At 35.6% G+C, this 14,832-nt stretch overlaps 1 protein-coding gene across 1 annotated transcript; it reads right to left on the minus strand.

The window, feature by feature from the left end:
- Positions 1-121: 121 nt before the first annotated feature.
- Positions 122-13,520, minus strand: LOC140742674 (L-asparaginase 1). Its single transcript, XM_073073631.1, has 13 exons — positions 13,171-13,520; positions 10,734-10,859; positions 9,986-10,098; positions 9,738-9,863; positions 9,223-9,347; positions 8,630-8,859; positions 3,906-4,063; positions 3,157-3,270; positions 2,797-2,853; positions 2,425-2,569; positions 1,923-2,052; positions 933-1,158; positions 122-294 (listed from the first exon to the last, which is right to left on the minus strand). The coding sequence occupies exons 1-13, from the start codon at positions 13,424-13,426 to the stop codon at positions 145-147; spliced, it is 1,956 nt and encodes a 651-aa protein (XP_072929732.1). The 5' UTR covers positions 13,427-13,520; the 3' UTR covers positions 122-144.
- Positions 13,521-14,832: the final 1,312 nt, after the last annotated feature.

Below are 14,832 nucleotides of genomic sequence, written 5' to 3' on the forward strand. Positions count from 1 at the left end.
TTATTTATAACATTAAATTACTTTATTCATTTGATTTTTTTTCTTACCCATTTCACTTAATTTTAACCCTTTGTTTATCTTAAATTCTATATTTTACGGTAGGTTTAAATAAAACAAGAGATTTAGTAAAAATATAATAAATTATTAATTTCTAGTTAATATTTCGATAATTTCTTTCAAGCCAAGCTTCATCGCGCAATCCAAAGGCGTGTTCCCCATGAGATCCTGTTCCTCCGCACTTACTCCATTTGCTATTAAATAGCTAACTACTTCCGGATAATTGCAAAGCACGGCCTGGAAATGATAAATGTTTAATTTTAATTTTATTGTCATTGTTGTCATTTAATTATTGTTGTTGTCAATTAATTTGATTGCATTTGCAAATCTCCTGCTTTAATTAAGATTGTCCTAAATAAGAATCTACTTTTTCAACAACAAAAATCGTGGTTGAATCTTACACTTTCAATTCACCTGTTTAAAATGGAAGTGTGTCTATGATTAATATGTGTGATATGTTTTGATATCCCATGTTAGATGAACTCGAATGTTTAGTGTCGAATTACTCACCTTACACAAGTCATTATATCTCAATTCGTCCTTTAATTATTTTTCTATCTCATTTTGTCTATTTGATTATTTTATTAGGACCAAGTACTTTAATGACTCAATGACGAATTTATATTGTCTCCTAACAGCATTCTACTTCAACACAGCATTAGACTGATGAGTTCATGTCAGTACCTGCCCTATCATCAATAACTACTGAAGAGAAACTATGTTTTAAGAAGACAATTTATCATTTTTCCACAACTTACCGTATGCAAGACATTTTACCTCAACTCGTTAATTAAGTTTTCGTCAGCACCACTGTCCTCGACGACACCAACTTACAACATGATAATTTACATAGACAATTTCTTTTTTTAACTCACCTTATGCAAAGCATTCTGCCCCAACTCATCGATTAAATTCAAATCAGCACCAGATAACTTCAACGACTCTAGTTTGCTGACACTTCCTCTCCTAGCAGCGAGGGAGAGCAACTCCGCTATATGTTTGGTATCAGCTGTTGCAAGATGAGCCCCACATTGCATTAACAATTGTATGATTGAATGATCGTCGCGGTTTATTGCTGTTAAGAGGGGAGATTCACCGCATCTATGGAAAATGATTTTAAATGAACGATATTTAATTTAAATAATAATCTTTAATTTATTTCTTTAATTAAAGTGGCCACCGCAAAATTGGCTAAGTGTATGCTCTAGCAAATTGACTTTATCAAAATAGAATAAGAGTGGAATGAAAATTAAGAAGAAGAAAAAGTAGAATAACAAACAAAGACATAAATTTCAATAGGTAAGATATGGTATAGGTAATTGACTTTATCAAAATAGAATAAGCGTAGAATTAGGAAGCAGAAAAAGTAGAAGAATAAAGACGTAAATTTGAATAGATATGAAAATATTGAAAGCAAATTATTTGAAACAACATAAAAAGAAGTAGAATGAGGTAAGCATCAAGAAGCAGAAAAAGAAAGTTATAGAATCAACATTGCTAAATAAGATAAAACGTTATGAGAGTCTAAAAAGAACGAAAGACGGGCGATCAGAAAGCGATAAAAAGCTTAAATCATTAAAGAATTATTTTTATAGTAAATTGTGCCATAAACAAGATCTACAGAATCAATCTACATAATAATTAAATTGTCTGTATGACAATCAGTTAAGGAGCTCAAGCGTACATTTTTTTTAATTTTTGTCTTTATTTCATAAGACAAGGCAAATTTAGTGATAGAAGAGTAAAAGAATTAGCAGGCAAAAATCTTTTTACGGATATGCAAAGGAATTTATAGGAAGTGATACATGTACACAGTAAGCGTAATGCAGTCAAACATGCAAACAAAGTCTCGTACGACGACTCACCTAGTTTTGAGATGCACGTTTGCTCCATTTTTCAATAAATACTCTATAATAGGAACGTTTCCTTTTATAACCGCTTCGTGGAGGGCGGTCCTGCCTTCAGAGTTTTGGCTATTGACGTCCGCACCCATGTCTATCAAAGAGAAAATTTCATTATCATCAGGTACTCCTTGACTTAGTTGCATAAAGCGTCACAACTTAGTTTAAAACTTTGTACGTAGGTTACATTGCTACTTCTTCTAAATTAATTTGTAAATGCAGGAGGAAGGCTTTCTTTACGTCGATTAGTTAAAATTGGAAACCAAATATCCATTACTACATTTATCAAGAAGCAAATTATTGCGCACGTATTTTTTCTCAACAACATTTATCATCATATGCCCAACTAAGAATCATCAGAGTTTCATATGCCTGAGCATCATACATACAAGCATCATGCGGAGGAGAGCAATGCTCATTCAATTCACTCATACAAAAATACACGAGGTAAATATAAATCAATTACCCAGCATCTTCTTAACTCCTCTGTCATCACCGTGCTCGATTGCGTATAACAGCAATGCACTGTAAACCTTCTCTGTCACTTCTATCAGCTTTTTTGGTGATTGGATATTGAGACTGGTTGCCAAAGTGTCAATTAAGATATCTTCCTGAAAGTGGAATAAAATACTTTGATATTTTTGTTACTTTTACTAAAAGATGAGCAAAAAAATCCTGTTCAATATAATGCAATTATCTTGGTCGGTATATTTATTAGGTCATCCAACCACCAACCACACGTGACTGTATGATATTATTATGTATGTATGATATTGTTATTATGTATGTATGTATTTGATATTAGAGGAAAATGGATATTTGAAATTATAAAATTTACCTGAACTGGGACAGACGATGAGTTGGTCAACTCACCTCGAATATTGGTTGACATCAACTGAAAATAAAACAGTTAAACTTTTTTAAATCAATAAATGACTATAAAGTAAATGTAAAACTTAACTCTATAATATAACTGTCTGGGGATTTCTAAGTTCAGGATAACCCCGTAATGAAAGGATCAATAAACTAAATTAATAATTAAAGGACTAAGGATAAATGGATAGAATCTCCAAATAAATTTTACGTAAATACTCAGTCATATGTAGCTATAAACATTTCCATGATTATTGACAATATACACGTAAAGCTAAAACTGTTTTAAAAAATTGGTTGGGTTAGGTTAGAAACTGGATATTACCTCAACTTTTTCTTTATAAGTGAGTTCAGTCTTCGACAGCACATACGATAGCTTTGTGAGCGCCGCTTCTGGGGTCATGTCGTAGCCGGATATCACACCGCACTCTGCCAGAAACTAAAATAAAGATTTAAAAACGTTCACAAAAGTCACTAAATAACAAATACCAATGGTAGAATACTTAAGAAAGATTACAGAATATACTTTAATATAGTGACGAATAGACTGTTCTCCATAATAAAATTATATGCATGCCCTCATGGGCATTGCTCATGCAATAAATTCTGCGATCCTTAAACTTCCACAAAGAGCTAACTTCACCAATTAGAGCAACGTGTTGTATCTTGCAGAGCTTCCCTAACTACGGAGAGAGATTCAAATCCTGTAGTGTAATATAATAAATCATCATCAACCCATTACTGTCCCACTGCTGAGCACGGGTCTCCTCTCACAATGAGAAGGATTAGGCCACAGTCTACCGCGCTGGCCAAGTTGCCAACTGCCAATTGGTAGACTTCACATACCTTTGAGTTTTTTTTAATATAAGTCTCCCAGGTATACAAGTTTCCTCACGATGTTTTCCTTCACCGTTTTTAGCAAGTGATAATTAGTTTGTCATACGCACATAATTTCGAAAAATCAGAGGTGCGTGCCTGGGATTGGAACCTCGGATCGCTCGATCGAGTGGCCAAGTTCTTAACCAATGGGCTATCACTGCCTTATAATAATTGCAGCCAATATGAAAACCTCACCTCTCCGGTCTCATACAGAGGTTCTGCCACAGCACCCTTAGTACACTGTGTGATGTTGACAACGATAACTCCACGAGCGATACTCGCTGCAATCTCCTCAAACACATCTCGCCTGTTGGACGGTATATTCCCAGCTCCATAGCTCTCTAGGACCACCCCTGAAAAATCACAAAATTTTCAGAATTGACCCTTTATAGGATGGCGATTCGTCCCGAAAAAGATCGATTCTTAAGTAGATTCAAATCGAAGTGTGATTAATCTTTTTAAAAAAAATTCAGGCTTAAAGAATCGATTCTTCTCCATCTCGATTCGATTCTCCAAAAATCGATCTTCGATCGTCTCGGAGGCGATCTCAGATCGCTATCCCTATTATAGAGTATTGGAAGAATAATTTACGTAACAAGACGCAAGGGAACAGATAATAATTATCATATGATTAAATCAATAGAACTTAATAACGCATTACGTAAGAAGATGAGTTAAGAGCTTCGATCACTAATAAGAACGTTAAGAGTCAAGGAAGGTCAATAACAAAATTGATTGAATTAAAAGCACTTAAAGTATCGAATCAGAGAACGGTTTCTAATAAAAATTATGAACAATTTAAAAAGTCTACAATGCTAATTTATCATCTGTGAACTGCGTCAATGCAGAATAAGTAACATGATTTTTAAAGTAGAAGTAGCGAGAATGCAATCAACCCGATCGTAAGTGGCTACTGTCGCCCGTGTACATTTGTAATATATCCCAGATAAGTTAAAGAGCTCTAACTAAGGTGGGTAAGATGCTTTGCTACCCCTAAGAACTAACTTGGAACGCTAAGGATTAGGCCCTAGTCCACTTCGCTGACCAAGAGCAAATTGGTAGACTTCACATACCTTTGAAATATTTGTCTTTTTTTTTTTTTTTTTACAGGAGTAAATATATACTTTATTGTCAATTACGAATAAGAAATTTATAACTAAATAACAAGAAATTATTAAAGCTAAAATATATACAAATTATTTCTAATTAACAATATATACAATCAAGAGTAAAAAAGATAAAATCATAAATAAAATAAACCATCTAAAATTGCCGTGCGAGGCATGGTTCCCAAAACGCTGGCGGCGTTTCCTTGTTGAACGGCCAGGCTTAGCCTTTGAGCAAAGTAGCCGCCAGCTTTTTGGTCACCGGAAGCAGTTACAAGCTTGGCCGACATATCTGACATGAATTTTTTCATGTCAGATGACCATGGACCCATTGTCTCTATTGCAAGCGCCGCAAACAAATAATTGTCTAATAAATTATTATATTTACGGCGCTTGTAAGTTTGGGCATGGTCGGCTGCGGCCCCCGCACATACAGATGTATTGCTTACGTGCGATGGGGCCAAGGTGTCTACGCACGTCGCGTCCCATACCAGGGGTCGTCCGAGACTCCATGGAACTAGAGTGATTCCATCGGGTCTCTTGCCATCGTCTCTAAAAAGGCCTGGAGGTTCTAATGTCGCAGGTATACAGACGGTAGCAAGTGCCCGACGAATCAAACTGTTCAGAGTCCCGTGACGATACAACCTGCCGGCACTCCTGGTACAGGACAAGCCATGCCGACCCAACGTGTCCACCTCCTGCCCACACGGACAAAAATGAGGCTCGCAAATCCTGGCACCGAGCCGGAGACCTATGGAAATACGCAAAGTTATAGGATCCAGCACGGTGCCAATATTGTTGGACGGGAGTGCGTGTAACCAATGCCCTGAATCGCTTTGGGCAACAGCTAATAACCGGGCCCTATCAGTGTTGTCCGGACATCCTTCCAGAAGGCAGGCAAAAACAGATTTAAGACCCGGTGTGTCCCAAACTGATTGTTTGGTCTTTTCTGACATAGAGGTGTCCTCAGACGGAAAACGATCACTCCAGACCTCCCCTGCCTCTGACATGTACGCCACCCGAACATCATTTAAATTAGTGTTCAATATTTCAGTGATGAGGGCGAGCGTACTATGGCAAGAGGCCAAGAAAGCCGGAAGTGCTAAACCTTCCGTCGTGCGGACACCTATGCCACCAAACCTAACTGGAAGAGTTGCCTGCATCCAGGAACGATCATCAAATTTTAAATTTAAAATTTTGGATAAGCAGTTTTGTAATAAAGTATCTAAAATATGAGTGACCGATGGGAATTTCCAAAATGGACAACATCGAAGTAAATACATGAATTTTGGAGCGAATAAGCAAAGGCGCAAAATGTACATAGCCATGTGAGGTTTTAAATCAAAAAGTCGTTCCGAAATGTTTTCAAAGTGATGTAATTTAGAATTTATAATGGGAACAAATGCATCATCAAATATTGGAGCACCTAATAGTGTTAAATTTTCTTTTTCTAAAATAGATATATTAGGGCATATTGAATTGAACTGATCATAAATATTATGACACTGTTCAACAGATAATTTTTCCGAAAAAAAGATTTCACATTTGTTAAAATTTAGACTCAAACCTATGTGATTAAAACGCTGTATTATTATTTTTAGGTCCTCCAATACAGTTGATGCAGTTCCTCCCAAAGAACCATCATCTAGGTACCATACATTAAATTCAGAATTTAGTTGTGTGATTATTGGTTGTATAGCCAAACTAAAAATTAATGGGCCAAGAGGGTCGCCTTGCTGACATCCCACACACGATTCTATAACATTATCGCCGAATAACAATTTTGAGGGGGTCCCATAAGATTGCCACATATAACCAAAAACTTCAGGCATTTCTTTTTGAATTTCTGTAAGTAGGGCCCCCCTATCTAGGGAATTGAATGCATTTTTGACATCTATTTTTAAGAAAACCTCATAATTTTTTCTATTCAGAAAAGTACGAGCAGCGTGTACTGCTGCCTCGCAGCCACCCTTGACTCCGAAGCCGAGCTGCCGAGGCCTAAACCGACTAGCCAATGGCTCGTTATAATTACGACAGCACAACTTCGAAGCCAATCTTCGTAGAGTACAACCTACAGCGATGGGCCTAATGCCTCCATCCTTTTTTTTAAGAGCAACGAGGTTGGCTCCATAAAGTACAGGTGTAATTTCGGGAGGAACTCTTCCTGCTAACATTAAATTAATGAGAGCAGTGAGCTCCTTCACCAAATTTACACCTGCTTCGCCTAAAAAAGGATCAGTTAAATCCTTCAAATGCTGTGGAGTAAGGCCGTCTAAACCACCAGCAGATCCGCTCGAAAATGAACGGATAGCGAACTTGGTGGCTTCCTCGCTGACTCTCAAAAATTCATGCTGCGGATTGTAAGAAGGGTAAGGTAACTGCGAGGATGCCTGTGTGGGATGCTTATCGCGAAGTGCCCCAAGCGTTTCAGGTGAGCGCGTAGCCATAGTATCATTAGAAAATAGAATTTTTGCAGCGCCTTTCACATCTCCGTCGGAGATTTTATTTTCTATTAATTTTAAAATATTGTTTCGAAAAGGAATACAGTTTTGGTTATTTGTAGGGACGTTAGGAATGGGAAGAACATTTTGAATAGTATTATATTTTATTAAACTACATAGTGATTGCTTTTGTTGTCTATTGCTTAAATGTAAATTTTTGTATGGAAATAGTAATAGGTCTTCCCAAGCATTAAAGCTATTTTCTGCAACTACTTTGGCCACACGCTCGGTAAGTGACACGGCCACAGTCGAGCGCGCTCCTTTAGGAATTCGCCTGACCACCCGTACATTATGTTTAAGATTTGCGAGTCTCAGATATAATGGTTCGTTATTACGGGCCCCATCTGAATTACTTACGAAATTTGCAACAGAGGTGGTGTTAATGGGATCGATTCGCGGTATATGGATTCGGCTGCAATGTATCCTTAAGCCTCTTTGTCCTTTGTAATGTTTATTGTCTGCACAAATGGAGCACCGTAACAACGAATCATTAGGCATTTAGTAACTAAGTAAAAAAGTTAAATTAAATAAAGTATGATAGCACTTAGAAATCTATTAAAAATATATATGTATGTTAGTAAAAAAGAAAACAAAATTATATACGAAGTGTAGTTGAAATTAACAAATGTTTTCTGGATGGGTATCCTCCTAAAATCACTGGACTTCTTGGAAATATGGACAATGGATAGATATGCTTTCATCAGAGGTCGAACACATGCATTACTGTCATTACTGCTGCTCAAGACATCCCCAAACAAGAGGACAGTAGCTTTGAATCTAACGAAAATACTGAAATTGTATAAAATAATGTCATGTTCCCATTTTTCACTTTCACAATAAAAATATTTACAAATAAATAGTGGTGACAACAGCTGTCAGTCGTCAGAGCGCTCATAACATTATAAAATGTTATTTTTATAAAATTAATAGTGCGCACTGCGCAATGAAAAAGTTCTAATAAATAACCACTTTATACTAGTACTTTTACTCAGTTTATGTATTTATGAATCACGTATTGTTATAATATTTCACAAAATATTTATTCCATGACATGATATTTTGACTTTTTTCTTTTGACTTTTTCAAATAAAAAAAAAAATTGTCTTTTTATATATCTCAAGTATGCAAGTGTGAGGACACCCTCACGATGTTTTTCTTCATCGTTTAAGCAAGTCCTAATTAATTTCTAATACGCATATTACTTTGAAAAACCAGAGGTGCCTGGGATTTGAACCTCGGAACCCTCGATCAAGAAGCCGAGTTTCACCACTAGGCTATCACTGAATAACGTAAAATCTTCTAATAATATTACCTTCAATTGGCGGCTGACAGAATGCCTTGATAACAGCTGAGCTGATACTAGGGAATATCCTCAACAGGCCGACATTCTTCGACATCTTAGCATGAAGGTGGCACTTCTCTATGACCGTTGGTTTGAAGATGGCCTTCTTGTTCACAGCGAAATCGATGCCCACTTCGACCAGTGGTACGCAGTTAGGTGAGTCAAAAGCGTAGAGATTATTGACTGACATTTTACTAGTTCTGGAAGCAAGTAGATTTTTAAATAGAAACATTTTTAAACAAGTAGTCATTTTGAAATAAATGCCATTTTTAAGGTCATTGTTACTGACTAAGCAAAACTTATTCATTTTGAAGATAGTAGAGCGGTTTCAGGTTCGACTGTGGAAACACCTCTAAGTCCAAGGGATAGCAACGTATCTACTGCCAGCTTTAGGTAATATTCTAATATTATCTAGGATTGATTACAGATAACCATGGGTGGCAGATGACCATAGCCATTTACCATCAGATGGACTGCACGCTCATTTTCTACCCACATATAGAAACAAAAATCATGCAATAATAGGAAAAACTTAAGTTAAAAATCAATTTCAAGATAGGTACCTGTTACCCCTAAAGAGTTTACTGCCAAAAAATATAGTAACTTCTGGGATATTGAGACCTCCAGCAATCAGCAAAGACGATACGAAATTGTCAGCACCATCGCTTCTCGGCTCGAAAATTGGAATCTGAAAATTTTCATTTACATACAGATAATGTCACAAATCATAACTACATGAAAATGAAAGTATACTTATACGGAACCTATAATAACTAAATAAATCATTACTCCTTAAAAAAGAAAGGAAAAATGTGTCTGTTTGTTTTGGCCAGTCTCCGAAATGATTGGGCTGATTTTGTCAGAATTATCTTTTGGTTATACTGAATAACTTAGGAAATTATATTATTTATTCGGATTGATTTGGTGTTCTTTTCGTAGAGTTCTTTCTTATACCAATTATCTACAGTATAATTATATACGATGGATGGACACGATGGAATGTTTGAAAATGCTTCCAAGTTAATTACTTGCTTATGTTAATTGCACGTATTAAGTCAATCAAGCCAGTACATATTACCTGAGAGCCAGTCAAGATAACTCCTTTCCCAATGTTCTCAAACATGAAAGATAGAGCTGAAGCCGTGTAAGACAAAGTGTCTGTTCCATGCAGAACTACAAACCCATCGTATTCTTCATAGTGTTTCTGAAATGCAAATTTAATTTAATATCAGTATGATAGTTCAACCCTTTTTATGTCCCAATGACCGATATTTTATGGAAGATAAAGTTTTTGTTGTTTCGAGCAAATGGTTTTTAATTTCTTACCATAATGTCTTCGGCTATCTTGATCCATTCCTTTTCAGTCATATTTGAGGAGTCCAGCAATGTTTCATATTCTAATATCTTGTAAAATATTCTGAGATCGAAATCTTTCGCTTCTGTTAAGTCATAAAAATATGAAATAAAACTCATCGAATATTAAAAAGCATTTTTCGATAGAATATAATTTTGGATTTTCAATCATTGTATACAACACGTATCCTAAGAACATTGTTAACATTCTGTTTTCGCTTTTTAAATATATAATTTGAAGTTATGATACAACCAAATTCTTAAATGACACATATTTTGCCTTATAGGTATCTCCAATTTAGCACACAAGGCGTCCCAACTTTTACTTTTCTGTTCCACCCGTGGACAAGACTTTACGTACGTATTGTAAACAAACCTAGATAAGAAGCCGATCCTATCAGGGGTTGCTTTTATGGTCCGTATCCAGTGATAACTTACTATCAAATAAACTTTGGCCCGTTTCCTATGTCAAATTTCATAGAAAACAAAATATCATGTCGCGCATTGCTGTGTCTGAATTTGTCTGTATTTGAAGGGTCTGGTAAGGATGACATACTTATTTTTCAGGGATCGCAACGCATTTCTTGCGAATCTAAGGTAGGAATCTAATCTTATCGGCGGTTGATTACAGATGTCCATACTCCATGGGCGGCAGAAGCCACTTACCATCAGGTGAATTGCATGTTAATATGCTTCTTGAATATTATAAAAAAAAGTTTACCTGGAAGTACAAGGAACGATGTATCGAATCCAGGTTCGCCGAGTTTCTGCTTCCACAGAGCATTGTCGTGAAGTTGCGGATACCCTCGAATTAAGTTCTCGAACATACCACTTTGAGGGATTAAAACTGGAAAAGAATATAATATGTGGCATGTAGCATGATTGCAGATTTTGAGCAAGGAACAGCTCTTAACATAAGAGTTAGTGCAAACTATAGCAAACGATCTGAAGTGAAACTCACACAGAAGTGCTTTAATAAACTTTTTCAAAAAAGTTTATTTTTTATTTTTTTGTGATCAGCTGGTGACGCATCAACATATTAAAAAGATTTCAAAAATGTACCATGGAGCTACTTCTAGAGTGTAAACTAAACATTGGTAATCTGGAGGCACGGCAGTGCCTCCGCCAAGTCGAGCTATAGTTTTTCCGTATTTGTTTGTAAGTTTTAACAGTGACTTAAGCAAAGTAGCGTATGCAAGTTTTATACAAATAAATTTACCCATTAAAATATATAATTACGTAAATTGGGTATGTAAGCAATGGGTAAATCCGAAGTCTATCAGAAAAGTCCCTTCTACGATGTAATAAATAAGCGTCATAAAACAATACGCAAGATCGACATTTAAACAAAGCACAATCAATTAATTATAATTAAATTATAATTGACCTCATGTTTAATGAAATGAAATTTCCCGACTTTCTCGAGATAAGTTGTAAACTGCGATTAATTACTTTAATTAAATGAACTGATAGCATTATGAGATCTGCAGTTATATTACGTGTAATCGTTGTAAATACAAACACGTTTTCACAATAATCATCATCATATTATTTATTGAGACGGATTTTCCATTTAAGAGGTTTCCTTTAAACTTCCAATTAAAATAAATTATGTGTACCCTATTTCTAGGGATTTCCTTTTTAAGGTGTCTAAGTAAAGTAGGATTTTACTTATTTTATACGCATTTTCAAAACCTTTCGGTACTATCATCTATTTAAATAAGACTGAACATTAAGTAGGAAAAATTTTCAAGTTAATTCGTCACGTTAGATACCTACTAGGTAAATCATACGCGGTCTGGGACCCATCAAGCTTGCAAAATATAAGTATATTTTCTCTTTAATTGAAGACAAATATTACCTTCAAACCACTATGAAAACAATTACTTAGTAAAACTCTTCCAAATTATAGGATCGTAAACTGCCTACATATTCGGCCTCCGCTTTTGGCAGATGTGCGAAAGATATACATGTAAGAGATCGACATTGATCGTGAGTATTACAACAATGTTTCGGCTTTCCCCACAATGTTATCAGTAAGCAGAGGGTTAAAATAATAACTATTATCGATATAAAACAACTTACGTCACAAGAGAACAATTGCTTCAAATCGTGAGCACTCGTGAGTCTTTTACTGCTTTCCGCTGATAAGTAAGAGGTAAACTACCATAAAAATTAAAAATAACGGATTGTGAATACTGGTTACTAATTCACATAAAACTTTTTTATTGCGATCAACATAATGGTAGTGATTAAGACATTTAAGTATGTTCTCAAAAGATTCTATAATATCAGTTAAGTACTGAGAAAAATACAATTATGGAATAAAGAAAATTCATGAGCAAAAAATCGAATGTAACTCCTCAAATTGCGTCAAAATCACTTTAGGTATATTTATACGTCCTGTGGGCGAGTAGGGGGCGACAGGAGATTATGGGGTCCGAATCCCCCCTAAGAGCTTGTACACAAAACTACGATGCGTCGTCGCATCGTAAAAAATTGCGAGTTCCCTCAACGCATCGCAAGAATTTTTGAATTGATTCGCATCGCGTATTCCTGCGATATTTCGTCACAGTGGTTGTTGTTGTTGGTCACCCTGGGAGACGCTATGCTGCATGATATCGCATCGCAGCAATTCGTGTCGCAATTTTCTGCGTTGCGAATTCGCATCGCGTCGCATCGCAGTTTTGTGTACGAGCCCTTAGCATTAACAAATTTCAGAGATTATCGCCGATCAAACTCAAAGACCAGCAAACGTTTTTTCGACGACACCGACTGCTTTTGGACTTCAACCAACATATCATATTTACGCGAATGATAGGTTCTCTATAATTTTGCCGATCCTGTAATATTGCACTAGGAACCTAATAAATATAATAAACTAAATAACTGTCGTAGGTCCCAAAACACATAAAAATACAACAATACATGTACACAAACACCACACCGGCTCAGAACAGATGTTAATTTGTCATGTAAATATTTACTTCACCGAGATTCGAACGAGTATTTCTCTGCATGACAGATTAATGTGGTGACTTACATAATATATTCCTCCCAAGAATGTCAAAAATATAAGCATAGTCATAATAACAAGTATAAAAACTTGTACTAGTACTCCCCTACTATGTTGTAGAAGATATTGGGTAGGTACTTGCCTCCATTTTTATTCTTCACCATTCCAATAGTCCCGCCGGTATATAGAACCAAGACTCTTCTTTCACTTTTGTGAACAACACTTTTTGCCGAATTTATTGCAGCCAGAGATAATTCCATGAAACTTCTCGCCTTTTTGACTTTCGCGGCAATTTTCGTTCCATAATTATCGGCGGTGCCGTTCATTGACCCGCCATTTTGAATTCCATCTTCCCGCGCTTTTTCGGCAGTGCTATTGTGTGCCAGAAATCCATTCATTTTTTTTATTTTTTACAAGGCAAATGTTATTAAATATAGGTTGTGTTACGCAAATATCAACAAAGCTTCCGTACTGAGCAGCTGTGTAATGTAAACTGAATGCCGAGGCAGTCGAGTCGACTATAAAACACAATTACTGAAGGACCTATTAATAAACTAGAGTTTGAACTAATATTTTGTATACACTGCTCTCTTTGGTCCCATCTTTATTAGAAATCCTGTACATACCAAGCGATGTCTATCATCTACTGTATACCAACGGTTTTTCCCTTGTAGTTTGATTTATGGTGGTAACTTTCTTGAAATAACAACAACCACGTGTTATGAAGCCACGATAAACTTACTTTTTAAATTAAATGAAGTCGCATTCTTACTAAATACGTACATATGTGACGCGTGACGCGTAATCAATGTAATTATTATGATTCTGATGTAAGTTTATTTTACCGTCAAGTTCACTGATAACTAAAATTAAACATGTGGTTTAAAACAACATTTTTATGATACATTGACACCTACATACAAAATGTTATGTAATAGAAAAATACCGGCCAAATGCGAACCGAAGTCGCATACGACGGGTTCTCTACGAGTACCATCTAGTATTCGACTTTTATTTTTTTATCTTTAGTATTTGGTACAGCACATGCATTGTGAAAATTAAAAGTGCCTACCTATTACCCTTTAATTAAGGTATAGAGACAGATGGACAGATAGCTTGCGTACGCACGCTTGGTAATAGAGTCTAACTTTCATCTTACAGAACCCTAAAAATAGGATTTCTACTCATTAATATGATTATCTATTATTTCACTGATCTTAGGTAGGTAATAAGTACTTATTGTCGAATCTATATTATAAATCTCATTGCGCAATAATGTCGTATGTAACCACACCGCTCTTTGTAAAAATGCAAAATGAATGGCGCGTTGCATCATCCGAATGAAAATAAAAAGTATATAAGTAAAATAGTTTATATTTAAAGCAGACTTTAATAGTATATGTCGACGATATCCCAATACCGCACTTTATTAATAAACTGAACGAAACGACTTTAATATGAGAATCACTTTTATTCACTTTTATTTACAATTCGAGCAGAGTAACGGCTTACACGACGCGTGGACTTAAATACTACTCGAGTGACAAAAAGCATAAGAACTACCCAAAGAGTAAAATAATATGGAACTACCTCACATCACTTGTTTTGTTATAACAAGTGACGTGATTCACAATAAATTTAACTGTTAATAAAATAACATTATATTGAAAATATTGTTTTAAAAATACGAGAATAAGTATTTTAATATTATTATAATTTACATAATTTATTTGGTATGACTAACAAAGTGTTTTGAAGTAGGTACTACCGGAAATCGTCCATATTTTAATCTAAATATTAATTC

This window comes from Epargyreus clarus, unplaced genomic scaffold (genome assembly GCF_041222505.1).
Source record: "Epargyreus clarus isolate Ecla_fem2 unplaced genomic scaffold, WU_Ecla_fem_2.2 ptg000006l, whole genome shotgun sequence".
Taxonomy (NCBI): Eukaryota; Metazoa; Arthropoda; class Insecta; order Lepidoptera; family Hesperiidae; genus Epargyreus; species Epargyreus clarus.